At 39.0% G+C, this 26,647-nt stretch overlaps 1 protein-coding gene across 1 annotated transcript in view; it reads left to right on the top strand.

Annotated features, from left to right (window-relative positions):
* The window catches only part of LOC114023732 (synaptotagmin-9), a 208,163-nt gene that overhangs the window by 44,099 nt on the left and 137,417 nt on the right, over positions 1–26,647 (top strand). The window contains exons 2-3 of the mRNA XM_027836542.1: positions 7,417–7,765; positions 16,460–17,006. Coding sequence (XP_027692343.1) covers positions 7,417–7,765; positions 16,460–17,006 — 896 coding nt within the window. The remainder of the gene's footprint in view (positions 1–7,416; positions 7,766–16,459; positions 17,007–26,647) is intronic.

Here is a 26,647-nt window from a genome sequence, read left to right on the forward strand (position 1 = left end):
AATTGTAAATAGAGTGTTGGACTTGGGAGGCCTGAGCTTGAATACTGCCTCAGAAACTTAGAAACCTTGTGACTCTGGGTAAGTTACCTAATCTTTCTGAAACTTTCTTCATCTACAAAATGAAAACAATAATAGTACTGACTTCCCAGGGTCTTTGTGAAGATCAAATGAGATAAAATATGTAAAGCATGTTGCAAACCTTAAAGCACTATGTATACATGTGTGTTTTTATTATTGTCTATTAAACACACTTTGTTCACTGGTGTTCAGGATCATGACTTCTTTTTTATATTTGATGTTTATTTTCTTATCTTAGAATATTGAAAGTTCTTATTATTCTTCATTATCAACTATTTTTCTTCTACAAAGACCATGAACTTTTCCTTTATAAGTTTGACTGCTACATAATTTGTCACATGCATATTTTAAATTGATAGGCTTTCATTTTGAATGATGCCTTTAAGCATATTATAACTGCCCTGTTTATCTTAATGCTTTCCAGAATTAATTCAGCTTTGTCAGAAATTATCAATGCCAACCCCGATGTTCTTGAGATAGATACAGCATGATGCCTTTTGATCCAATCTTTCCATTTATGTCTCTGTAGATCTTTCTAGACTAAATGTTTCCCATAGGAAATACACTGTCCAATTCTATTTTTTAATTCATTGTTACTCTTTTTCTTTTTATTGTGTAGTTTGATCTGTTTATAGTTTTCATTATGATGATTATATTTAACTTTTGCCTTTCTTTGTTAATTTTTTTCATTTTATCTTAAGGGAATATAAACTGTATTATTTTACCATTTCCATTAATAAATGAAACTTAACAAAAAAAACACAGCTATATTTATGTTTTTTTGCTATCAATTGTATAAATTTCTAAATCCAGATCTTATTCCTACTTTCCCACCCCAGACAAATTTAGGATTTTTCTTGGGGATTGGTGTCAATCTTTCCCCTATTCACTGTCTTTGGCTTTATTTATCTGAAATCCCTTCTGTTACCTTAAGTAATTTAACTAATACAAAATAATAATGGCTTTTACTTTCATATTATTCAAAAGAGTTGTGATTTCTTCAGTGTGGCTAAGTTCTAAAATACACTGATCCCATGACTTCTTCATCTTAATATGTTATTTCATGAGTTGTTGTGACTGACATTTTCATTGCATTATGGGCAAGCTTTTTTTGTAATGAGGTTTTCTGAACTTAGCTGGGTTAGTCCGTAGCTAGACAATCTTTCCAACATAGTTAGACTTACTGAGGTTTCAGTGTACTTACAGAGGTATTCAGAATCTAAGGATACCTCCACAAGAATATGAGGCACGTAGTAGGACTTTAATGGAGGTAAAGATACCAAGTAGTTAATCTCAGTTTTAGTAGTAGTAGTAGTAGTAGCAGCAGCAGCAGCCAACAGCAGCAGTAGTAGTAGTAGTAATACATTTATGTCACACTTTACAGTATGCAAAGCACTTCCAATATGTTATTCCTTCACAAGAGCCTTGAGAGATAGGTACTATCATTGCATCCATTTTACAGATGTGAAAACTCAGGCTGAAACTAAGTGACTTGCCGAGGTTCACACAGCTAGCTAATAATTATCTGGGGCAGCACTTGAATTCAGATTTTCTTGACCCTCAATCCAGAATGCTTATGCCCTATGCCACCTAGATGTTTTTATTATGCTAAATGCTTATTGCTTCAGTTCTGAAAGCTCTTGCTGTCTTTGGAGATTTTATTTTTTTTCCTCTGAATTCTTTGAAATCATTGGATTCTTAAATTTTCACCTCTTCCTTTCAAATAACACACTTAAATCTGCTGGAAAAACTTAGTCTGAGGTCATAGCTCATTTCCATATGCCACATTTACAGTAGAAAGACCTCTTGTTTTGATATCAGAAGATAAGGGTTTGAGTCCTGCCTTTGATGTTTAATGACTTCAGCCAGTTCTCATAACCTCCCTTGTCTCATGTTTCCTCAACTGTAAAATGAGGGAGCTGACCTCTGATGTCCCTTCCAATTCTGATCATTTCTGATTTTTGTATAAAACACTGATAAGCAGTACAGTATCTTCTACTGGAAAAAGCTCTGGAACTAGAGTCAGGGACCTAGGCTCCAATCTGGGCTTAGCTCCGTGACCATGAGCAAATCTCTTATTTTCTGTAACTTACAGTTTCCTCACACATAAAATAGAAGCAATAATCATTGCACTACCTCATCATTCTGTAAGTGTTTTCTATTACCAATGTCACTTTGTTTCTTGAACATTTCTCTGAAACATAATGATCATATTTTTGTCTTCTACAGCATTTTCCTAAAACCCAGTCATTCTGAGGTCACTTCTTTTTGATCTGTTGTACAAATCTATCACTCTCAGCTGCCTTGTTTCCAAATATCTTCCTTGTTACAAGGGCACCATGTGTATGCAGCAGAAGTAACATGGTTAGCAAAGGATTAGACACTGAGGGCTATAAATAAATCGCAGATCTTTCAGCAGCCAATGCACATCCTCAGGCAAATCACTTTTCTCAGCTGTTGTATCCACCAAGACAGGTGGGGTAACTATTGTCACAATATGGTTATAGAATCTCTTCCCCTGAAAAGGTCTTGTTTTAGGCACTCTCCAAATGCTGATTTTAGGCAAAGTAAATAATGACTAGGCTTAGATTCATGTGACTGCTCTGGGCAGCATACTGGCAAGAGGATCTGTGGGCTGCCTTTCCTTATTCCTTTAAAAAAAAGCAATCAATACTCATCATCAAGATTCTGCAGCCACAAGCCCATGGCCTTGTGGAGTGTATTAGGAGACAGATATTTAGACCGAGCCCAGTAGAATGGTATGTTTACATCAGTATTAAAGCATTGAGTCAAGTAAACACTGTGGGTTCATAGTAATGCTCGCTAATCCTTGGTACTTAAAATGCCTGTTAATTTTTATAAAACCTAATTATTATTTCACCAGCTCCCTCATGGGCTTGTTGTGAAGGGACAGAAAATCTGTAAAGCTGTACATAAATGTGAAGTGCTGTTAATATTATTCAATCAGGAGAACCAATGCACAGAGGACAAATAGGAGTCATCTACTGCCACACCAACAGGAACCTGTCTGTGGTCACTGATGGCAGTTGTAGCTGGCCAATCAGATGTTCCCTTTACTTGACAGTCCATCTTCTGCCTCTGTGCCTTTGGGGACATAAGTGTCCCCACCCCCACCCCATGTCTAGAATATACTCCTTCCTCGTTTCCACCCTTCTTATTAGAAAGCATAGCTCAGGTGCCTCTTCCTATGTGAGGCCCTTCCTGCCTTCTCCATAGACATACACTGAAGTTGCTAGCATGGTCTACATCTTGTAATTGCACCCTATTACTTTCTAAATACCTTGTGTCTACTCAGCTTTATTGTATCTCCACCCTAATCCCTATGAACATTAGTTCCTTGAGGGCAGGGAATATGTTTTTTTGTTTTTTCTTTGTACCTTTGCTACTATGAACATAGCAGGTAATTGATAAATGTTTGTTGAATTTAATTAAATGATCTCATTTCCAATCCTACCTATATGTAACTATATACATATATAACATAAAAAATAACATACAATATATGAGTTTAACTATATATGAATGTATGTCATTTAGTTGCATATAATTTAATTATAATTATATATTATTTATATCACTTAATTAAATTATTTATTATTCTATTATATAATGATATACACATAATTCTATAATATATAATATGTCTAATGCGATGTGCATAATTATGTGTACATTAATTTATACAATCATATATAATTTAATTATATGTAGGGGTATGTGTGTGTGTATATATATATATATATATATATATACACACACACATATCTCAGGATCATCTGGCAAGTTCATAAGAAATCATTGAGACTTGGGTTTAAGAGCATGATAAATGCTTCCTTTTCCCCAAGATTCACTGTCCTCACCATAAGATCCAGGCATGAGCTACTCACCTTTCCCCTCTAGATCTGAGAGAAAAGAAGAAAATGAGGACGAGATCAGGATGCTCTCCTCTCCAATGCACTTTGGGGAGAAGAGAGCCATTAATCTCTCTCAGTATCTGTACTTCAGCATCCTCCTCAACCTCATGACATTTGCAGGCAGCCTTGTTTAACAATACTCAAGAACCTAGATTCCATCCATTAACCCAAGTGACCATTCTAAACAATAAGAGTCCAAGATAGCTACTTTGCTGCTAACTGCAGTAGAATGCCATTGATGTGGCACCATTGAGGATAGGTCAGTTCACATAGAGAAGTTTTCCAGATAGCTAGAGCTTATCCTTTTAAATACTACTTTTTAAATTGAGCCATTTTTGATAAAAATCTTTCTAAAAATGTAGCTCATACTTCCTTGACTTGTTAAACAGGATTCTGAACAAAATCTAATGTGATGACTCTATATCATTATTATGAACATCAGTTCATGATAATTGTTGGGAATGCCAACAAATGTACAGAGGTATTAGTCCTAAACAAAAATAACCCTGGATGACTGCTTTTTTTTTTGTTTCTATTTTCCTGGAGTCTTGTTCCCCGCTGGCTTATCAACTTTCACTTCTTGCAGTCAGTGACTCTGCCTAATGTGATTCCTTCACTTCCTAATTTCTAACTTAGTGCTTTGTGTAAGCTATGGGCAGGGAAAACAGATAAGCCATCCTATTAGAATTGTTGATAAACTAAGGGGCAATTGGCTTTAAGTGAGACCTAAAGGACTCTCCTATGAGTTAAAGTGTGTGAGTTTTATTATATAGATTTTAAGATGTCTACTTTAACTGCTCAGAGATTTTTCTTTGCTTCCTATGTGGTTTTATATAATATTCTGAGGAGCTGAGATTGATGGGTAAGGAAACTCTCAGTGAATGCGGTGTTGTTATCTATTAAGTCAGAGGCACACACACACACACACATACATACACACACACACACACACACACACACACACACACCATAATTAAGGAGATAAGTAAAAAATAACAAGAGAAAAAGGAGAGAAGTACCTTCCCAGTTTGGTTGGACATAACTTCTCTACTCAGTTCTTAGTCTAAACTTCAGAGAAAGTTAATTAAGAAATATGCCATGAGAACCCTCTAGCTTCGTTGGGTGATCAGAGAGTAGAATTGACACTTTTGAACAGAAGGACCAGGGCCTCCAATTCAGAGTCCTCTTGGTGTAATTCACAAAGGGCTGGTAGCAACCCCCTATGCTTTGTGCTTCTGTAGAAAAGACAAAAGCCTGAGTCAAGGAAGGACCTGACTAAATGCTGAGCCACCTAAGCTGTGAATCCAAAGTCCCTGAGGTTTCTGTATTCATCCCAGAGCCCATGATGAACTGAACCTTCAGGCCCCAGCTGGTTGCAGGCAAAGGAGGAGGCCTGTCATTCTGAATCCTATTCATGTGGCTTCCCAGGCATAGAATCTTGCTCCTTCCTCCCCCTGCCTGCCTCTCTCTCTCTCTCTCTTTCTCTCTCTCTGTCTCTCTCAGTCTCTTTCTCTCTCTGTCTCTCTGTTCCATATGCCAACGTCAAGTTGGAGGGTATAAAGAAAGATTTTTCTCAGCTGGGTGACCAGCAGTGGTGATTCTGAAAGGTCCTTTGAAGAGGGGAAGTGGGTGAGGAGAACAGCATCTCTCTAGATTCTTCAAGACATTTGGAGAGGATGATGGGAATCTACCTGAAAAGAAAGGAGCTAAACTGAGGAAGCTGTAGGAGAGAATAGCTGGTAATGAAGAAATGAGGAATCAAAAACATAAGCTTACTACTGGTAAGTCCTGGATATAAGAAGAGGCTTAAAGAAATGAGGCTAGACAAACAAAGCAAAGCAGAGCTAGAGTGAGACAAGTGTAGTCCTGAGATCACAGATTTAGAACTGAAAGGGACCCCAAAGTAACCTCATCCAACCACTGCATTTTACCAAATGAAGCCCAGAGCAGTTAAACCACTTAGCTAAGATCACACAGCTAGTAAAGGATAAAGCTAGTCTTCAAACTCAGGTCATCAGGTCTCAGATTCAGTGTACATTCTACCAGCTCATGTGTCCAGTAGGCGCATTGCCAACAAATTACATACAAAATTCCCCTTTATCAGCCAGCTCTGTTCTCAGAATGCCATAGAAACAGGGTTTGGAAAGGACTTGGAATTACACAGTCAAACTGATTAGAACACTTAAGAAATAAACCCACACATGTAAGCTGGATTTCACAAGGGTTTTAGCCAGAGATCTAAAGCGAGATCCCTTTTATGGGGTCAGGGTAACTGGAAGAGAAAAAAGTAAGAGAAAAGAGAATAAGTGTGCTCCCTACGGTAGGTGAAGGGAAGGGAACTGGGAGTACCTTCTGATTCAGGTCTGCATCCCAAACCAGCACACCGCTTCTTCAGCCTACGCAGGCCTGCTGTAGACACTGGTGACTTAACCACTGTGGTCTCATTCAAGCCACAGACAGCTCTAGAGATTTGAACTTAATTTCTCCACTCTTTTAAGCAGAGGAAAAGCGAGGAAATTACCCCAGTCTCTGTTGGCTTTTTCCATAATTCCTCACTAAGCATAGCTTCTGTATCAGTGTCACAGGCCAGCAGGGTGACAAAACTGTTGGACAAGTTGACTTCTTCAGTGGGCTCAATTCATCTTCTCATCTCAGAGCAGTGGGGAGAGAAATGTTAGCTTCTGAGTTAAATGAATTCAGAAAACCTGCCCACTTTCCCTAATACTACAGACCAGCACTTCCCCACATGCCTCCCATGAGCCTTTACTCTATTGGGCAAAGGGCTTCATCACTGCCTATAATGAAGGAAACAGAGGGGAAATTGGCTAGGCCTCCAGATCCAGCACAGCTGAAGAAAGAAAGGGACCCAAATCTTATTATAGATATGTCTCCTTCAATGTGGGTCCAGATACTCATGTGTTTTCCCATCTTCCAGAAATGAATGAAATTGAAAATGAGGCTTATTAACCTTGTAGTTGGGTAACACATACCCAGCTGGGTTCCCTGATTCTTCTGCTGAGGGTCTGTTGGGAACAGTTCCTATTAAATCTTCACCAATAGCTCCTTTTGAGTACTTTCTACAGAATAGAACTCTAGTCAATTGCCACTTCCTAAAAAAGGCCCCCAGTTGCTAGTCTCCATCCCACCCCACCCCACCAGGAAATTACTCGTATTTTCTTTATATATATTTTGTTTACTTGTATAGGTATATTTCATTTCTCCCAAAAGAATGTGAGCTCCTCGAGGGCAGGGCTTGTTTTATTGTTGTTGTTTTTATCTCTGCCCCCACAGACTAGCAGAGAGCCTGGCATATAGTCGGTGCATAGTAAATACTTGTTGAAACAATGGATGAATGAAGTAGATATTCCATTAATGCTGGTCTTGCGGTTTTCCTCCCTTTTAGACATCTCAGTGAGTTTGCTGTCTCTAGTTGTCACAGCCTGTGGGCTGGCCCTCTTCAGTGTATCTCTATTTGTGTCCTGGAAGCTCTGCTGGATCCCCTGGAGAGAACGAGGCCTGTTCTCGGGAAGCAAAGACAACCAGGAGCCCCTGAATTACATGGAAACCGAGACCAATGACCCAGAGTACAGTGAGGACTACCAGGAACAGCCCTCGCCATATCCCGATGCCGCCATGAAGATCAGCCACACGTCTCCTGACATCCCCTTAGCTTCTCAAGCAGAGAACAAGGAGAATTGTGTCCATGGGGCCCGCATGCAACGACAAGTGACAGAACCCACCCCATCTGCCCGGTCAGTAGTACTGTCTGTCTGTCTGTCTGTCTGTCTGTCTACCTGAGGGGGCCACAGGGATCCTCTGGTGGGATGGTTGCGGGATTTGAGAAAGAGTGATCCACAGGAATGGGAGAGGCAGTGATCCAGTGGAAAGAGCATTCAGTCTATAGTCAGAGGGGCTGTTTATCCTGAGAAATGTTTACCTTAGAAATAATAATATTCAGAATCAAAATCTTCACTTTTGTCCATTTCTTTTTTTTTCAGTCAACACTTCCTTTAAATAGATTTCCCTAGAGCTGCTGAAATCATGTGTAGTGTCTTCTTATCTTTATCTTTTCTTCTAATTGGATATTCATAGTTGACCTTTGTTTTCTCTGCTTGGTGTGATGATTGCACACAGGCAGCTAATTCTGAAAGGACCTTATAGCTGTGACTAGTCATTCCTTGTCTCAAGATACAGCAAACTCATTTCAATGGTGTTCTATGCCCTCTACATCGAGTCTTCTGACTTTTCTCAAAGTACATGTTTGTGATGTCCAAGTGTGAGACATCTTGAGCTTTTGATTTCTTTCATTCTTTGATCCCACACCTTATTTCCCAATGTTATTTTCACTATATTCCCCTGTGTCCCAGTTTGTAGTGAACTAATTAAATAAAAAAGTACATGTTGACTTTGGTCAAGACTTGTCAAGGTCTTAGAATCTTTCTTCATCTTCAACAATATACTGTTGGTATATAAGATGTGATTATTATCATGGATATCCATATTACATTGCAAGGATGCTTAATCAAGGGGGTTTTGAAGAACTGTGTCTGTATTTGGGTCATGAGGACTACCACTGTGCTAACAGACATACACATACCTATTACTGGAGTGCTCCACAAGGTCAGGGCCATTTCTGAATACATCCTGATGAGAGAGAGAGAGCAGGAAAAGAATAAAATTATTCCAGCTGTCTAGAACTCAAAACATGGCATGGGGAATATTTATTTTTTCTGAGGCTAGTCTTTCTTTGTTCAGAAAGGGAGATTTTGGTTAAGATTCTGCTATATCATTACAAGGTGTCAGCTCCAGGTAATATAATGGTGATGGCATGTTTTATTGACCTTGACTATTGAAAGAAGTCAGCTCTAGGCCCAGAAATGCTACATTTCTTACCTGTGATTCACATGTTACCCAGAAGCCTTTGGCTCCCAAGAACTTTCAACAAAGATTTCAAAGATTCTCTAAGCAGTAACTTTCTAATATGACCATTTTCACTAAAACTTTGGCATCTTAGCAATGAGAGAACATATGAATGGAATGCGGTCTGCCTGTTATGTCGAATGTCTAGAAGAGGTGTGACAAGCATAAGTTAACACCTACGTAATTATGCCTTTGTTGTTCAGCTGAGAGAAACTGTTAGTGATCAGCAGGAAGAATGGTTTGAAAAAAAAAACAAAGTCAACATTTTATTATTTTAAAAATATATAATTAAAAGTCTCAGAAATGGATCAAACATTTTCCCTGCTTTATAAATACAGGCCATTTCTCCTTACTGTCTTTAGATTTAAAAAAAAAAAAAGTGATTTAAGAATAGAGAAAATCTTATCCTATTTGGAAGGTGCCACAAATTACTCCTATAACTGTGGATAGGTTATAGTCTCAGAAGGCAGCATCCCCAGCTCCTCCTTGCAGACCAGATGTGTCAATCTTGGCAACAAAAGGACATAATTCAACAAATCTAGGCCTCCACAAGCCTGACCTTTTACAGCCTGGGCCTCACCTCACAACAAACCTTTCCAAATGCATCGTGTTCTAGCCAAATTGAATACTTTGGTGTTTTTCATGCATACGTTGCATTTTCTCATTTCAGTGACATGTTTTATGCCTTTACCTATACATGAAAAACCTTGACCTCCACCCCAATCTTATTCTTCACCATTTAAAATTCTATTCATCTTTCAAAACCCAAATTAAGTGCTGACTCTTCCAGAAAGGCTTCCCTCATTCCTTCAACTTAGAAATGCTCTTTTCTTTCTCAGACAGACATCACATAGTACCTGTTACCTCTCATATAGTCTTGTATTGTCTTCAATACAATAGCTGCTGTAGCACTATTGCATATGTATTAGAGATTAGCTTTTATTGCTGTATATATTGCATTTCCTCCACTAAGTTATAAGGTAAAAATAATAATAGCTAGAATTTATATGGTGCTTTAAGTTTTACAAAACACTTTACAAACAATACCTCATTTTATCCTAATGAAAACCCTAAGAGTCAGGTGCTATAATTAGCCTCCCTTGACAGATGAGGGAATTGAGGCAGAGAGTACTTAAGTGACTTTCCCAGAGTCACACAGCTAGGCGGGGTCTGAGAATGAATTTGAACCTAGGTCTTTCTGACTGGGTTAGAAAGTTCCCTATTGTCTATGAGGTCATGGGCTATGTTTGAATTATCTTTGCATTTTCCTCTACTGAAGTATTTTACATCAAGTAGATATTTAATATATGGCCGTTCATTGAACATTTTAAAATTTTTCATAGCTCCAACCTCAACATTTATATGCTTCTCTAATCTCATCAATGTGGGTGGTCCTTCCACTGGTACACATTGCAATGCCTTCATGCCTTCTCATCCTGCATGATCCTTATCCAAGACTATGAATAAATTCTCCAAAGAGGATTCACCCACCATATTGGAAGACTTCTCCTGGTTCTTCTATTTTTGAAAACAGTTTTATTGATACGTTTTATTTTTCCATTGCACAGACTTATTGATTGCCCCTACTTCATGAGATGTCTCTTGTAACAAAGTAAAACAGTTAAGTAAAGTTAATCAGACAACGATTTCATCTGCAAGTGCATAAAACATTTCACATCTCTTACCCTACCACCACCAACTCACTGTTTTTAAAAGTTAACAGAAATCTATTTTCTCTTCCTTTCACTCCCACTCCATGGGGGAAAAAAAGAAAGAAAAATAAATTTCTTGTAACAAATATACATAGTCAGGCAAAACAAATTACCTCAATGGCTGTATACAAACTATATAGAGTGGGTATTTACATTTATGTGATATGGGTGTGTATGCATGGGTACACATACACACACACACACATGTACACGCGATGGGCCATCTATCCAAATGCATATGGTAATATTAGCATTATTCTCTTGACATTCATTTGCCCCAATCATCCCCCACCCCATGCCTGTGAATTTCTAGGTCAGTTTCTTTGGAATAGTAGTAGATTCATTGAGGAAGCCCAATGGTGATCTGAAGTTTGATGGAATCAACCTATTATCATCCATAGGACCATAGATATTGATCTATGTGTTTATGTATCTATCTGTGCATGAACAGGAATATTTATGAAACCTATCAATAGCTAGAGGATCCATTTTCCTTTGGGGCTTTACGTAAAACATTTTCTATGACCCTGGCAGACATCTTTTTTTATTTTTTTAACACATCTTCCTGTTTAATACTGCCCTTCATATTCAGTGGATAGTTGATCAAAGTTATTTCATAGGATCATAGAATTAAAGCTGGAAAAGTCTTATAGGCCATTTAACTTAGTCCAGACTCCTCATTTTACAGATGATGAAACTGAGGCCCAGAGAAGTTAAGTAATTTACTCAAGGGAGCAGGTGACAGAGCCAGGTTTCAAACTCAGGTTCTTGTAACTCCAAGTTCAGTGTTCTTTCCACTGTGCCACATTTCCTTCCATGATCCTACCTGTCACAGAATAGTCTATACTCTTAAACAGATCCATGAAAGATACCTTGTTTGAGGAAATGTCCTCCTAAGGCTACATTTTGTTCTACTGGTTCAAATATATTTGTATATATTTGTATAATTAATACACAATTTTGTTTAATAAAAATTATATAATTAATAATTTTATTTAATAAACATTTTATTCTGCTGGTTCAAATATATTTTGCATAATTAACAAACAATAAACACAGCAGGATCTTATTACACTCATTACTCCTCTCAATTAATTGCATGACCCAAAAATGTAATATTCTGTATCAAATTATGTGGGAAAACCCACATGTCCCTTACTCATATTGTCATTTTGGATACTCTTAATCATAGATCATTCTTAATAATGATTTTATGGAGAAGAAAATGTAGGCATACAGGTCAGGGGCTGTTGATATTTTTAAATGTCTTTTTGTTGTTGTTATTATTGTTAGTGGCAATATTGTTTTTGAAGTACCTGCTGTGATCTTTTGTCCTTTGAGACTTTCTCCCTCTTTGGAATATCTTGAAAATTAACTCTCTGGTAGCTTTAAAACTGTCACTTGCAGTAGACATTTTCTCCGCATTTTGTTTGGTCAGGCTTCCCTCCCTTCTTAAATACCATTCATTACCAGTTCCTCAAATACTATATCAGCTCCTGAGGTGATGGAATTAAAATGTGGAAGTGTCACTATTTAGGTCACTACAGAAATGTCAACAGATCTATTCCTTTTTTATCTATTTATTGCACTTCTTTATGGTTAGTGTGTGTGTGTGTGTGTGTGTGTGTGTGTGTGTGTGTGTGAAAGAAACAGAAACACACAGAGAGGCTGACATCATTAAATTAGCCACCATTTCAGTGTAAATGAGTATCCATATCCACTTCCTTGAATTTGGATTTATCTCTGTATTATCATTCTTTTCTTAAAACAAATAATTAATTAATTAATTTACTGATTTATTTTTAGTTTTTGACATTCATTTTTATAAGATTTTGGGTTCTAAATTTTCCGCCTCCCCAAGACAGCATGAAATCTGATATAGACTATACATGATCTGTACTAGTATTCTTAACAAAGATTTTCATAATATGAAAACAGTATCCTTATCACTGACAGTAAAAGTTATAAGATGTCATAGAATCTTATCTGAGAACTACATATTCTCTCTTTATTCCTTTTTGTATGGAACATTGGTGTACTTCGCACTTAGTAACAATTTGTAATAAAGCATAATTTCCCTTGATTTTCCTTCTTTTTTTATTCTATGTATAATGGTTAGAAGGGGCTTGGAATCAGACCCTCTTGACTTATAGAGGAAACTGTGTGGGTCAACTGGCCTCTCCCTCCCATCACTTATAACAAGAGAGCTTTTCATTTACTTGTACCCTAAACTTTGAGCTATGGAGGTTTTCCCCATGACAGCAAGATCTCATACCATGCTCTCTGTAGATTCATTTTCGCTCCTCTTCTTTAAGTTATTTTCTGAGATGAAACTGCTTGTAATCTTTCATCATCATCCTCTATAATGTTTTGCAAAATGAGATCATATTCTAAAACAGTTTTATCCTTGACCACGACATCTCTATGCCTGACAAAGAGGTGGAGGCTTTGCAAGTGTGGTAGTTTCCAAGCCCCACATCCTTCTTGTGACAACTGCACATCAGGTCAACTTTTCTAAGAAATTATGATAGAGTCAACATCTTGGCTTCATTCATTCCCTTCCCCTTTTTTGAGTTAGCAGCAGATTAAACAAGTTCAGTTGGTTCTGCTGTAATCACACATGTGTACGTCTTCTCAATTTTTTCTCCTTTCTTTTGTTATTGATTTCTATTATTGATTTTTGTTATTTTATTTTGTTTTGTTTCATTTGATTTGTTATTGATTTTTTACCTTTGCTCTAACCAGTCAATGATATGCCTGTTCAAAGCCAGTTGATTCTGAAACAATGCACAAAGAAATAAAAATTATTTTCCTTTCTGTTAAGATATGGTCAGTTTCACATTTGGTGATGCTCTTCCATGCTTGCCACATCCAGCATCATCCAGAACTCAAGATGTAGAGGCTTGAGGGCTCTGAGTATCTTATATACCCCTGGCTTTCTTCACTTCTTGTTCCCAGCTGTGTTTTCCAACATAGTTTTCTTCATTCTACCCACATTTGCTTTCATATGGACATTACTGAGTACCAGGGTATATTTTGCCCTAGTTTTGAGTGACTTTTGAAGTTTTTCATATGTAATGGGGCTTTGTTTTGTGCATGTCTAGATCACCAAACATGGAGGCACCTTGTAGCAGATGCCAAAGACCTGTTGCTGGAAAAAGACATTCTGTGTTCCCCTTCTACATAGGCGGGATGCCCTCTTTCCACGGTCTGCAGCTAGAACATGCTGCATTCTAAAAACTGTCAGACTCTCTCACTCTTTTTCTGGTGTCATGGCAGGTTGGGGATGGGGTGTAAGGTGAGGGGTTGGAGATCCTGTTCACCCAAAGCAGGGACATCATGACCTCAGCTAGCTGAGTATGCTAAGTTCCCCTCCTCTCCTTTAGATTCTTTGTCCTCAAGAAACAGACTTGGGGTTGTGTTTGGTTTTGTTTGTCCTTTTCATTTTTTGAGGCCAGACAATAGAGTCTCTGGCAGACTGAAGCCATGGCAACCGTGGATGCAGGAATCTAAGCAAACGAGCATGGAAACCCTGAAAAGCCAAAGTGCCTAGGACTCCTCTGCCTGTTCTTAATACTGAAAAAGGCAAACAAAACAGACCAAACTCCAAGCCCACTTCACGGAGCCTAAAAGGAGATTCCACCATCTACCCTACTTAATTAATGATGCCTGTGCCGTGGGTAAACTGGACCTTCAACCCCTTGCATGCCACCAGAAAGAGTGAGACTGTCCCAGTCTGGTAGCTTAAAGATCACCCTGTTCTGGTTGCTTTGCCAATGGAAAAAGGCAGTATCTTCTCCCAGAAGAAGGTCTCTGTCATATCCTACTATGGAGCCTCCATGTTAGCTGATTTGGGCATACACAAAGCAAGCCCTGTTGCATTTAGAATTCCAATATTTTATCTTCTGTGATAAATTTCACACGAACTTCAGTTATTTTTCTAGTGCTCTGTTTCATTATGCTCATTTTTAGAGCTATAAGGTGACTTTTTTTTTTAGCAACCTATACAAGGCTCTCAGAGCTAAAAAAAAAAAAAAAAAAGAGGCATTTTGTTTTCCCTGAGGGGAATATGAGAATAAAGCCTTTTTGCTGCCTAAGTCTCACTTATGACTTCTTGGTAAGAGAGGAGAACCATGGGATATGAAGCAGCCTGGACTGGAAATTGCAGGAAAATATCAAAATCAGAACAACAAGCTAAGAAGCCAAAGAATAGACTTCATTAGCAAATATTTAATTTGTAAATATCATTAAACATTCTGTCTACCTAAATCCCTCCATGCATTCCAATAGCTCACCTTCCTGGCTAATGTCCTTTCTGTTTATCTCAGAAAGGAAATGAAAGCTCTTAGGCTGAGTTTCTGAGGCACTGACCTGAAGTAGGTCAGTAACAATTCACTTTCTCAACCATAGTACTTAAAGCATATTTCCTATGATTCAGTATGAGCAGATGCCTTACATGGGACAAACTTCAGGCAGGTAGAATGAGCCCTAGGCTGATCTTAGCAGCTATGCAGTATACTCAGAGGTGGACCTAGCCAGAAGTCAGGGACTTAAGTGCTAATCCTCACTCTGGGTGGAAGCATAATACGTAAACCTCCTTTTTAGTTTCTCTAGAAATATTAATTTCCAATCCTAAATAAATATTTCTAAAAAACCATTCTAAGTTTGTTCCCTTTGGAAAATGGGATAGTAAGAGTAGACCTTTGTCTTATTTTTTGTTTTTTGAAGTAATCTGGATTAAGTGACTTGCCCATTGTCATGAGGCCAGACTTGAACTCAGGTCCTCTAGACCCCAGGGCCACCACATCCACTGCACTACCTAGCTACCCCTCTTCCTTGTCTTCTTAAGATCATTGTCTTACTCCCCCCTTGAAGTGACTAGGCTATTGACATATCTAAAAGCACCTTCCTCCTTCCCCATTTCCAGAAGCCATTTGGTGGAATTCATTCTTTTCCATTAAGAAAGGACTGAGAGATTGATAAGGAGACCCTAGTAATCTCTGAAGGGAGTAGTCAAGGAAGGAAATGAGTGATTTCTATTGTTCTAGAATATTAATACCAAACTGTATTTTAACATTTTCCTTGTTCGAGATTTCTAAAAAATGTTACCTCAAATTATCTTGGGATAGAGATATGTCTGAAGTATTGGAGAAAGATGGTATGGAGAACAGGGTTGCCACTATGGATCTCTCTCTCTCTCTGTCTGTCTGTCTCTCTCTCTCTCTCTCTGTCTCTCTCTCTCTCTCCCTCTCTCCCAGAAATGCATGAATATTAGAATTATAATAAGTAAAATTGTTTCTGGCAGATTTGTGCCTAAAATGCAGAGCATAAAATTAGTATTTTTTCCCCTTTGGCTTGCTCTGTGACTTTATACATTTCACTGTCCCTCTCTGAGTCACCTGTGCAATTCAATTAAACAAGAAGCAATAATATGAGGGTGAGGGGATTGAGCCAGTCTCTACAACATCTAATTCATATATTTTGCCATAGTCCCAAATTAGAAATAAATTTTTCCACAGAGTTAGGACTAGAGGCACAAGAAATTAGGGTTATTTAGGGGTAAGTGTTGACTCTTTAAAAGCTCTAATATGTTATGCTGTTGATTCTCCCCTCCCCCGCTCCCCATGTCCTAGAAATGGCTTTCTCATATCACAGAATATATTTGTCCTCGGTAGGTTTAGGTCAAGAAAATCCAGCTGCTCCCAGCCCTTGGCAGAATGTGCTACGGCAAGGGACCAACACCTAGAGGTTTGTTTGCAAAGAGACTTTCCCTAACCAGGTCATAATTTTGTTCTCTCTTGCTTTTCACTTAAGGCACAATTCAATCCGAAGGCAACTCAACCTCTCCAACCCAGACTTCAATGTCCAGCAGCTTCAGAAGCAGGAACAGTTGACAGGGATTGGACGCATTAAACCTGAATTATACAAGCAGAGGTCGGTGGACACTGATGACGGCAGAAAGAGCAACAGCAAGGCCTGTGGGAAACTGAACTTCATTGTGAAATACGACTGTGACTTAGAGCAGCTGATCGTGAAGATCCATAAAGCCGTCAACCTGCCAGCAAAAGACTTTTCTGGAACGTCAGACCCTTATGTTAAGATTTACTTGCTCCCGGATCGAAAAACTAAACACCAGACTAAAGTTCACAGAAAGACACTAAACCCAGTCTTTGATGAGGTTTTTTTATTCCCAGTTCCCTACAATGACCTTGCCATGAGGAAGCTTCACTTCTCTGTCTATGATTTCGACCGGTTCTCCCGCCATGATTTAATTGGCCAAGTGGTTGTGGATCATTTCTTAGATTTGGCAGACTTCCCTCGAGAGTGTATCCTTTGGAAGGATATTGAATATGTCACCAATGTGAGTTCAAAATTTCTTCACTTGGGGGTTGGGGAAGGACTTCTTGGTCATTGCAGAAGCTGGATGGCTGTTCATGCAAAAGCCATCGTTGCTCATATGCAACAGTCTCTTTCTCCCATGATGTGTCTCTTAGGTCAAGTGTTCTACAGTGCTCTGTAAAAGTTTAAGCTATCACTATCTACTACCTAGCAATTGTTTTTTTGTTGTGTTTTGTTTTGTGTCGACACAAAACAAGTATGTGTCAGAGGTGGGCCTTGAACCCAAGTGTTCCTTGCTCAGAGTCTAGTTCTTGGTTATTTCATCTTCCGCATAGAATTTGCTTAATAAATGTTTGTTGAATTATCAGGAGGAGGGGAGCGAGAAACTGGACTGGTGACAGAGCTCTAGACTCACCCATACGTGGTCACATTTGATTCAACAAGCATTTACTAAGTAACTATTATGTGTCAAGTATCTGTATTAGGGCATAAAGTTTTTACAACGGAAGTTCCTTAGACAGATGAAATCACAAGTACAAGCTCCTGTCCCAAAAAAAGGGGACAGGCTCTGTGGTACTTATTTGGGATAGAGAGACAAAAATGAAGTGGTTCCTCCTACCCTCAAGGATGTTGAGTTCTACATGGACATTATTTCTGAATCTTCCTTTGATTTTTCCTGAGGCGGAAACTTGAAATCTATTCAATAAATGAGTTATTAGCAGTTATTGGGGATATAGGGATAATATCTAAGATAACCTGTCCTCCCCTGTCTGATCCATACTCCCTACTACCACCTTTGCAGGTAGAGAGTTAGGCTTTTGCTTTCCTCCTCCCAGTGTTCTGTAGCTGTCATTTTTGCTAAATGGATCCTGGCACTCCATTAAACTATGGGAGACCCTCACATGGGCTGTCTGTTCCAGGAGCATGAAATCCCTGAGGCTGTTCTCATAGAGTCAGTCAGCAGCCACAGTCAGATTTACACCCTTAGGCACATGGGTGGGAGTAGTTAAACCCTTAGCTGGTAAAAATAATGAAGAGCTGGACCTTAAGAAACTAAAGCTACAAGAAAAGCAATCTTTATAAAGATATCATTGGTGCTAGGGGAATTTATTTACGAAAAGCAGCTTCAAGATGTGGCTAGGCAAACAGAGAAGAGGTTCTGTATAAATGGTTTTGTTTCCAAATACCAAAAGTTTAGAAAGGATTAACCTGGGGCATAGAAGAGGACTACTAGCAGACACTTAAGGCTAGCTAAGATTCAAGGACTGGTAAAGAGTAACCACAAGTGACCTCCTTCTTTCCTCTCCCCTCTTCTCAAGGGACACCAAGACCATTATGGAAACGGTGAACACATAATTGCAATTCATCACCAAAGAGCAGGGTCAAGTACCAGTTAACAGCTACAGAAAATAATAACAATGACTCACATATGTATGTGTATCTATATTTGTTTTATGTACATATGTGTGTATTTATGTATATGTGTGTGTTCTGGTGCTCCTATCTTTCTTACCACTCTTTCTCTGTCTCCTTGACTGAGGCTCTGTCCTGGGTACTTTTTTTTATCCACATTATCTCATTTGGTGATCTCATTAGTTCTTCTGGATTCAATCGCCATCTCTCTTCTAGTGATTTCTAGTTCTGTACATCCAACTCTAGTCTTTCTGCTGAGCTACTACCCTCCAGTTATCTCGATAATCCAGCTACTCAGCAGCCTCTTCATGTCCCAGGTTTGGCCAATCTGTCATTTCTCCCACTACAACATCTCTAATATATACTCCTTTCTCCCCTCTCACAAAGCCACCTAGTTTAGCCCTAGTTTAAATACTTATTACCTCTCACCTGGACTACTATCATAGCCTCCTAGTTGGTCTCCCTACCTCAAGTATTTCTCCACTTCAATCCCAATTCCACATAGCTACCAAAGTGTTTTTCCTAAAGCCCAAATTGAAGCATATCACACAACTAGTATACGAGGCAGATCTCGACACCCATATTAAATAAATTCCAGTGGCTCCCTCTTAAGGTTTGCAGAATGGTTTATATCCAGTATCTCATTTGTGCCCACAACAAATCCATGAGAGAGGCACCGTCGCTATAATTTACCCCTTTTTTACTTCAGAGAGGTTAAATGAGTTGCCCATGGTTATAAAACATGTAAATGTCTGAAGTTTAAACCTAAGTCTTCCTGACTTCATCTCAATGAAGTCACTCAACCCATTTTGCCATATTGATTCTCAAACCGATATTGGACAGAGGAGTTCTGAGATGGAGTTAAGGGGGACGCAGGGTGGGTTAGCCAGAAATTCAATTTAGTTTAAAGGAACATTTATTAAATAATCAAATAAAGTGTAAGTAAAACATGGTCATAATTACCCTCATGGAGTTCACAGTCTAAGAAGGAATATTACACATACACAGATAACTATAGTAGGTAGTGGCAGCAGTAGCCATGATGGTGGCAGTGGTGGTGGTGATGGTGGCAGCAACCATAGTGGTGGAAGCAGTGGTGGTGGTGGTGGCAACAGTCATGGTGGTGGCAATGGTGGTGATGGTGGTGGCAGCAATGGTGGTGGTGGTAGTGGCAACAGCCGTGGTGGTGGCAGTGGTGGTGGTGGTGGTAGCAGCAGCAGCAACAGGAGCAGTGACAGTGGAAGTATTAACACATTATGTATTAGAGAGATGCAAGAAAAGGACTGTTTAGAGCCCAAAGGGGAAAAAGAAGGAGGTAGCATTTAAGTTGGGCTTTAAGGGACACTTGGGAATCCAAGAACCAAAGATAGAGTTGGGGGAATGAGGAGGGAGGAGAAAAGTACAAGTACTCAAAATAGCATTGTTTCTGAACTTAATTAAATTAGTCCTCAGATGACTGACATACAGTTTTGTTTCCTGATCTATTCTTGAAACCTTTACACCTTGGTAAGACCAGTCAATCAATCAGTGAATAAAATGAATTTATTAAGGATGTGCTATGAGCCAGGTACTGTGCTATGTACTCGATAAAAAGTTTAAAATGAGGTAATCTCTTCCTTCAAAAAGCTTACAATCTAATATGAGGATACAACACATGTAGGAATGTCTTATCATCAGTAGGAAATACCTGAACTTTGATGATTAGGAGATGAGGTGGAGAGGAAGACCATGAACCAGGTGTTATAATTATGGAGAATGTTTGGGAGAGTGACCTGGAGATTAATAAATGATTCTAAAAAATATAAGGAGAAGAAGGTGGTATAATGTGGAGAAGAGACATTCACGTGATCTTCAAAGGAGTAAAAACTATTGAGGGATATAGATAAAAGAATGTTCATGAAGTAGCACTAGGGTAAAAAGAGGTATACAGACTCCTGGGACCTAAGAATTGGGGGAAATGGAAATCTCCAATGGAGATGATTACAAGAAATGTGGTGTCTTTGGTACAAAGCCAAACTTTAGTTAAAACAAAGAGGAGGAGGGAATAATGGATGAAAAATTGAGAGGCAGATATGTTTAAAGATGTGGCAGGATTTCCAAAAGACACATTAGAATGGGCTAGCAGATGGGAGCCCATCTGGCTATTTTAGGTGAGCCTACAAGAGCAGGGCTGATCAAAACAGGGTTGATTGATATGTAGCTTACATCTAACGTAGCAATAATACTGAAGATCAGTAATTCAGTATCATAGGAAGAGGACTGGAATTGCATGTTGAGACTATAGGAAGCAGATGGCTCAGTGGGCAGAATTTAAACCACAGCCTTGAGGCCACATGTAACCTTCTAGGTCTTTAGGCGCGGCCTTTTGACTGAGTCCAAGTTTTACAGAACAAATCCTTTTATTAAGGGAATTTTTTTCTCTGAAGTTTGATTTGAGTCAAAGGGCAGCACTTGAGGAACTAGAGGCCACATGTGGCCTTGAGGCCGCAGGTTCCCTACCCCTGAAAACAGTAGAAGAACTCAAAGATGGAGCCAACCTCCAGTTCAAAATGGAATAGGGAATGCCAGTGTTCTAAGCTTTCATGCCTGCCTGGGGCCTCACCTGTATTGTACGCTTTGCTGCTTTGATAATGGCTAAGGGGCTCCTGGTCCACAAGAGTATATGACACAAAGTTTGCATGATATCTGTGCTGTTTCTGACAGTGGTTGTGGGACGTCTTCCCCTAATCCCCCTAGAGAGCAGCTGCCTCATGTTTCTTATCCCTAGTGTTTTTCTGCTCCTATCGATGACTAGTATTCACAAATATAAAGGAGAAAGTCTAAGATAATTTAGGAATCAACAGTTAGCTTTCTTTGTTTTAGGGAGAAGGAAACAAAAGTGAGAATTGGGAATAGCCAGAAGTGCTCTCAGATACAAGTCAAGTCCTACATATAGGTATACTGGGGTTTAGGACAAAATAGGAAACGCCAGTCCACAACCTCATTTTAGCAAGAGTGAATCCAGATGCCCTCATTTTGAAGTCAGTAGTCAGTAGTCAATAAACAAACATTTATTAAGCACCAAAATGTGCAAAGCACTTAAACACTGATGATATAAATAAGAAAAAGAAAGTTCCTGGTCTCAAGGAGTTTACGATCTGATGGGGGACTACAATATACAAAAGGAATGGGGGGGAGGTGCTCCAGAGGGTATTCAGCACAGGGGCATGATGTTTTTGGAGCCAAAACCAAGCACAGCAACTGCTGAAAAATGAAGAGTTGGCTAGGCCGGTGATGGGTGAAAAAATGAAGGATTGGCTAAATGGCGCTTACCTATCAAGATTTAAAAGGCCCCATAACTATGTGAAGGCTGATGAAGAGTATAGCATGGCTATATTTTATAGGTGATCCTTTTTACCCTATTTTTTACTAGCTCTCACCACTCAAAGGCCCAATGGAATATAAAGGAGAAGTATCTTTTTTTAGCCAGATTCTTTCTAGTCTGAAAGCCTTGATGTTTAGCTGCTTATCTCTATTTAAAAGGACAAATTCAGAATCAGACTGACCAGATTTTAGCATTGGAAAGGAGCTAAGAAGTCATCTAGTTCACCTTCATAAAGAATCGCCTCTGGCATTATGCGCAAGTGATCATTCAGGTTGCAAAATAGCAAAAGGCTCACTAGCTCTGGATTCAGTGTACCTGGGTTCAAATCCCACCTCTGACATTGACTGTATGACTTTGGGAAAGTTATTTAGCCTCACTGGACCTCAGTTACCTCATCTTTGGAATAATTGGACTAGACAATCCCTAAAGTGGCTTTAGATCCATGATCCTGTAACCTACAGGAGGAAGCAGTCAGCCCCCAAGTCATCTCTTTTCCACTTAGGGAACTGTCTTAAGCCTTTCATTATATCAAGACTAAAACAAATGAGCTAAATTAATTATCTTTGCTTACTAGCTGCTCCAAACCATAGATTGCCTCTTTGCTCTCTTTTTCTACATATGGTTGTTGACCTAAAGAAGTTAATAATTGGTTAAAAAGACAAAGTTAATGCATGTAAAACAATTAGAAGGACAATTAAGTGCCAAACCATGTGATACTAATTATGATTGAATTCCAAGAAGGAGGAGATCTCTTTGGTCAGGAATAGCAAGGATAGACTCCATGGAAAAACCGAGCCTTAAAGAATGGTTAGATTTCAGGGAAGGAGAGGAGTAGGGAAAGGGAATGACATTCCAGGCAAAGGATACAAATTTTTAAAAATCCTAGATGATAGGAATTAGCATACTGTCTTTGAGGAACTGAAGAAAGTGGCCTGATTAGAGCAATCAATCAACCAACCAACATTTGTTAAGTACCTACTACATGCCAGGCACTGTGCTAGGCTTCCCCCTGTAGGTCATAGGATCATGGATCTAAATCTGGAAGCAGCTGTAAGGATTGTCTAGTCCAACCATTCCAAAGACAAAAATGAAATAGCCCACATCCTCAAGGAGCTCGTATTCTATCAGATCAGAAACTATTGGGGAGTAATAAGAGATGTTTGTCTAACAAACCATAGAGAGCATACAGTTCCACTCAGTTTTCATTATGCTTCTGTTCTCTTTGCCATTTTTGGCATTTTGGAATGATATTTGGACTGGAAATGATAGAGCAACAGTGGATAATAAGAAGTTAAAACCTAATGTAAGGAAGGAGTTAATAAGGAGGTATCCAGCTTCCCTTGAATTCAAGTCACCAAGCCCAAACCAATGGCATCTCAGGCTTCTGAAAGAGATGGTGGGTGTTTTTGCTGAACAATTGCCAGTGACCTTTCAAAAATCATGAAGATTATAGAGGCAGACCAAATAATAATAACAGTCACGATAGCTAACATTTATATAGAGCTTACTATGGACCAGGCACTGTATTAAGTGCTTTACAACTATTATCTGTCTCAATTCTCACAATAACCCTGAGAAGTAAGTGCTATTATTATCCCCATTTTACAGATGAGAAAACTGAGGCAAATGGATATTAAATGACTTGTCTAGGATCATGCAGCTAGAACAGGAGGGGGGGGGGAAATCTCCCAATTTTCAAAAGAAAAGAATGGAATCTGCAAACTATAGCCCAGTTAGCTTGGCTTTAATTCCTGGCAAAATTCTAAAGTATCTTATTAAAGAGATAGTACCAAAAAAAGGAAACAATTCCTGTTCATAAGGAGCTTACATTCCAGCAGAGATGACAAGTGTGTGTGTGTGCATACACACACATAAATATTCATTTATATGTGTATATATGCATACACACATGCATGTGTATGCATATGTGCTTACATATGTGTATATACGCACATACAGAATAACTATAAGGACAGTCAATACAAAGTAATTAAATACTTGTTTGGAAAAGAGGACAGTAGCAGATGGGGAGATCAGAAAAAGCTTCATGTAGAAGGTGGTGCGTAAATTATATCTTGGAGGAAGGGAAGGATTTCATAAGGCAGAAGTGGGGGAGGGGCAGTGCATCCTGACTATGGGCAATACCCAATGTAAAGGCCAGGAGACAGGCATTTGAGTGTCATATATCAGGAACAGAGAGCATGCCATAAAAGTGAAAAGACTCAAATGTCCATACCTTTTGACCCAGAGGTCTCACTTTTAGGTAAACAATCCAAGGAGGTAGAAGGAAAAAGAAAAGTTCCATATCTACCCAATATTTATAGCAGCACTTTTTGCAGTAGGAAAAAAAAAAGATTGGAAACAAAATAGATTCCCATCAGCTAAGGAATAACTAAACAGATTGCCATATATTTTAAAGATGAGGACAGTGAGGCCCAGGGAAGGGAAGTTACTCATCCAAGGTCATACAGCTGCTTAGTGATAGAGCTGGGACTAAAAACTAGGTTTCCTGACTTGTAATTTGGTACTTTTGTCCCCCTTTACGTGCTGAAATGTATTTAGTTCATTCTAATGATTGATAATAACAGGTAGTGAGAAAAATGGTGGGTAAAGATGACTAATGCCTCCAGAAGAAGAAAAATCCTGTTTGTTCTTTATGCCCTTGAAACGAATTGGTTTGCCTTTTCTGACACCGTCACCCTCTAATCCCTGCCAAATTTGGAGTCTATTTTAGGCAACATGAAATGATGCGGCTGCTTTTTGGTAAAACAGCCTTTGGGTTTTTAATGTTCGGTGCCTATTCTTTCCCAGCTCACCTCTCCAACTCCTTCCTTCTCCAGGGCCCTCCTTTAGGGCATCTATTCTCAGCACAGGGTTCACTGAGTTACTATAAGTAGCCATGAGACGACTTATAATACCAGAGAGAATGAATTTCGTAAGGGGTTACCCAGAATTCACTTTACTTTTAAAATGCCAGGTTTAAATTCCTTATAAATATAGAATTTATGGTCTCCTAGTTCTTCATACATGCATTCCATTACACAAATTGTCAGGTAGCATTGTGCCTGGCACATAGTAGGCATTTAATGAATGTGAATTGACTTGAATTATCATAGATTTAAAGTTTCAAGAGGTCTTGGACATCATAAAATCATTGGTGTAAGTATTTAGAGCTAGAAGATTCAGTGAGTTAGGAGGGCAAGTGATTTGGTACGTGCAGGCACAGTTGAGTGCAACGGATCACCTCCGTAGATTTTGTCCAGGTTCAAATTTCATCGCTAAAACTTGCATTACTTTTTAAGAATGCAACTGAACACTCCATCCCTTCTTGGACCCTGTTGAGAATTCCTGGTTTTGACCCAGCTTTAGTCCCTGGCATTACCCTCTACCCTTTACATCTAATTGCCCCGCTTAACACTGCACCTAAACTCCACCTGTGCAAAAATTACACTATTACTCCTGTCTGCCCATTGAAGCACAGGAAAAGGTCCAGCCCAAACTATGGACTATATCTAACTGCTCCACCCCAGACCCCAGGACCCCACCCAGGGGTAAGGCCATGGAAGGCAACACATGATGACCTACAAAGTTTTTTTCCAGATCTGAAGTTCTAAAATCCTTGGCGACTCAGTTTCTTCGATGTTCAATGGCAACAATAATGCCTACTCTGTCTTGCAAAAGGATTGCTAAGGATCAGATTAGATACTGGATATTAAGGTGTTTTAAAAAGGTATAACATTAAATGACTGCAAGATTTTCTCTAAGTACTATGGATAAATAGCTATCTTTGGGCTAGGTCTTAGTATATGCCTCTTGTTTCTGAATTGAGAATCTAATTTATCCACTAAGCTTCTGGAAAGGTTTCTTTAAGGAGAGTCCTTTGCACAATTTATACGTCAGTTCTAGGACCCGGAAATGTCCATAGTAGGTGAAAATTGGATTGTTCCTCTAATAAAGAAAGATGAGTGACTCTATATGGTGGGGGGGGGGTGGAGAAGGGGACACTGAGTCAAATTTTAATGATTATTTTTTACATTTATGTATCATATGCTCTTCAAAGAACTCAGAGAATGTTATGATCATTACTGAATAGTAAGTAGTTCCTTTTCCTTGGAAGTCTCCAAGCAAAGGCTAGACGAGTGGATAACCATGCTATGGCAGATTCATTTTCAAAATGGGTTTGATGAAAATCACAAATCTAGAAATTTAAGGGACCTCAAAAGCCATCTAGTCTAACCCTGTCATTTTCCAGATGAGGAAATCAAGGCACAGAGAGAACACATTATTTGCTGAAGGTCACACAAATGACAAACATCAGAGTAAATATTTGATCCCGGGTCCTCTAAATGCAGAGTAATTGATCTCACTGTGTGACCAATGAGATCCCTTCCAACTCTAAAAATTTGTGATCATATAAAATAATACTTCATCCTGCAATCTTTCTGTAAACTAAGCAAGCTGCAGTAGTTGTATTTCATTTTGTTTCATTTTGAAGTCCCAAAGATTTTAAAGCAAACCCAAATAAGCCACTGCCTTGCCAGGGTCCTGAAGGAAAGGTTATCTGTCATCAAGGGCTGGAGAAAGGTTCAGAAAGAAGGGAGGACAAAGAGAAAGGAGAGGCTGCCAGAGGGACTGAAACTTGGGCTCTCCTGAGGCCCCTTACACAACTGAAGCACCTTCCTGGGAGCTAGAATTCTCTCAGAGGGAAAAAGTCACAAAGGGCCTGATACTCAGGCTGCCAAAGGCCAGAAGGTCTTCTCTGGGTTCTGAGGTCTTTCAGGTTTTATCTGATTTGGAAAAGAAATCTATTAAATGGGCCTTGATTCTGATTGGAAACTGGTGACAGTCACAAGCAACCACCATTTCTAATCTTGATTCCTGTCTGG

Source organism: Vombatus ursinus, unplaced genomic scaffold (genome assembly GCF_900497805.2).
Source record: "Vombatus ursinus unplaced genomic scaffold, bare-nosed wombat genome assembly UNPS02014818.1, whole genome shotgun sequence".
Taxonomy (NCBI): domain Eukaryota; kingdom Metazoa; phylum Chordata; class Mammalia; order Diprotodontia; family Vombatidae; genus Vombatus; species Vombatus ursinus.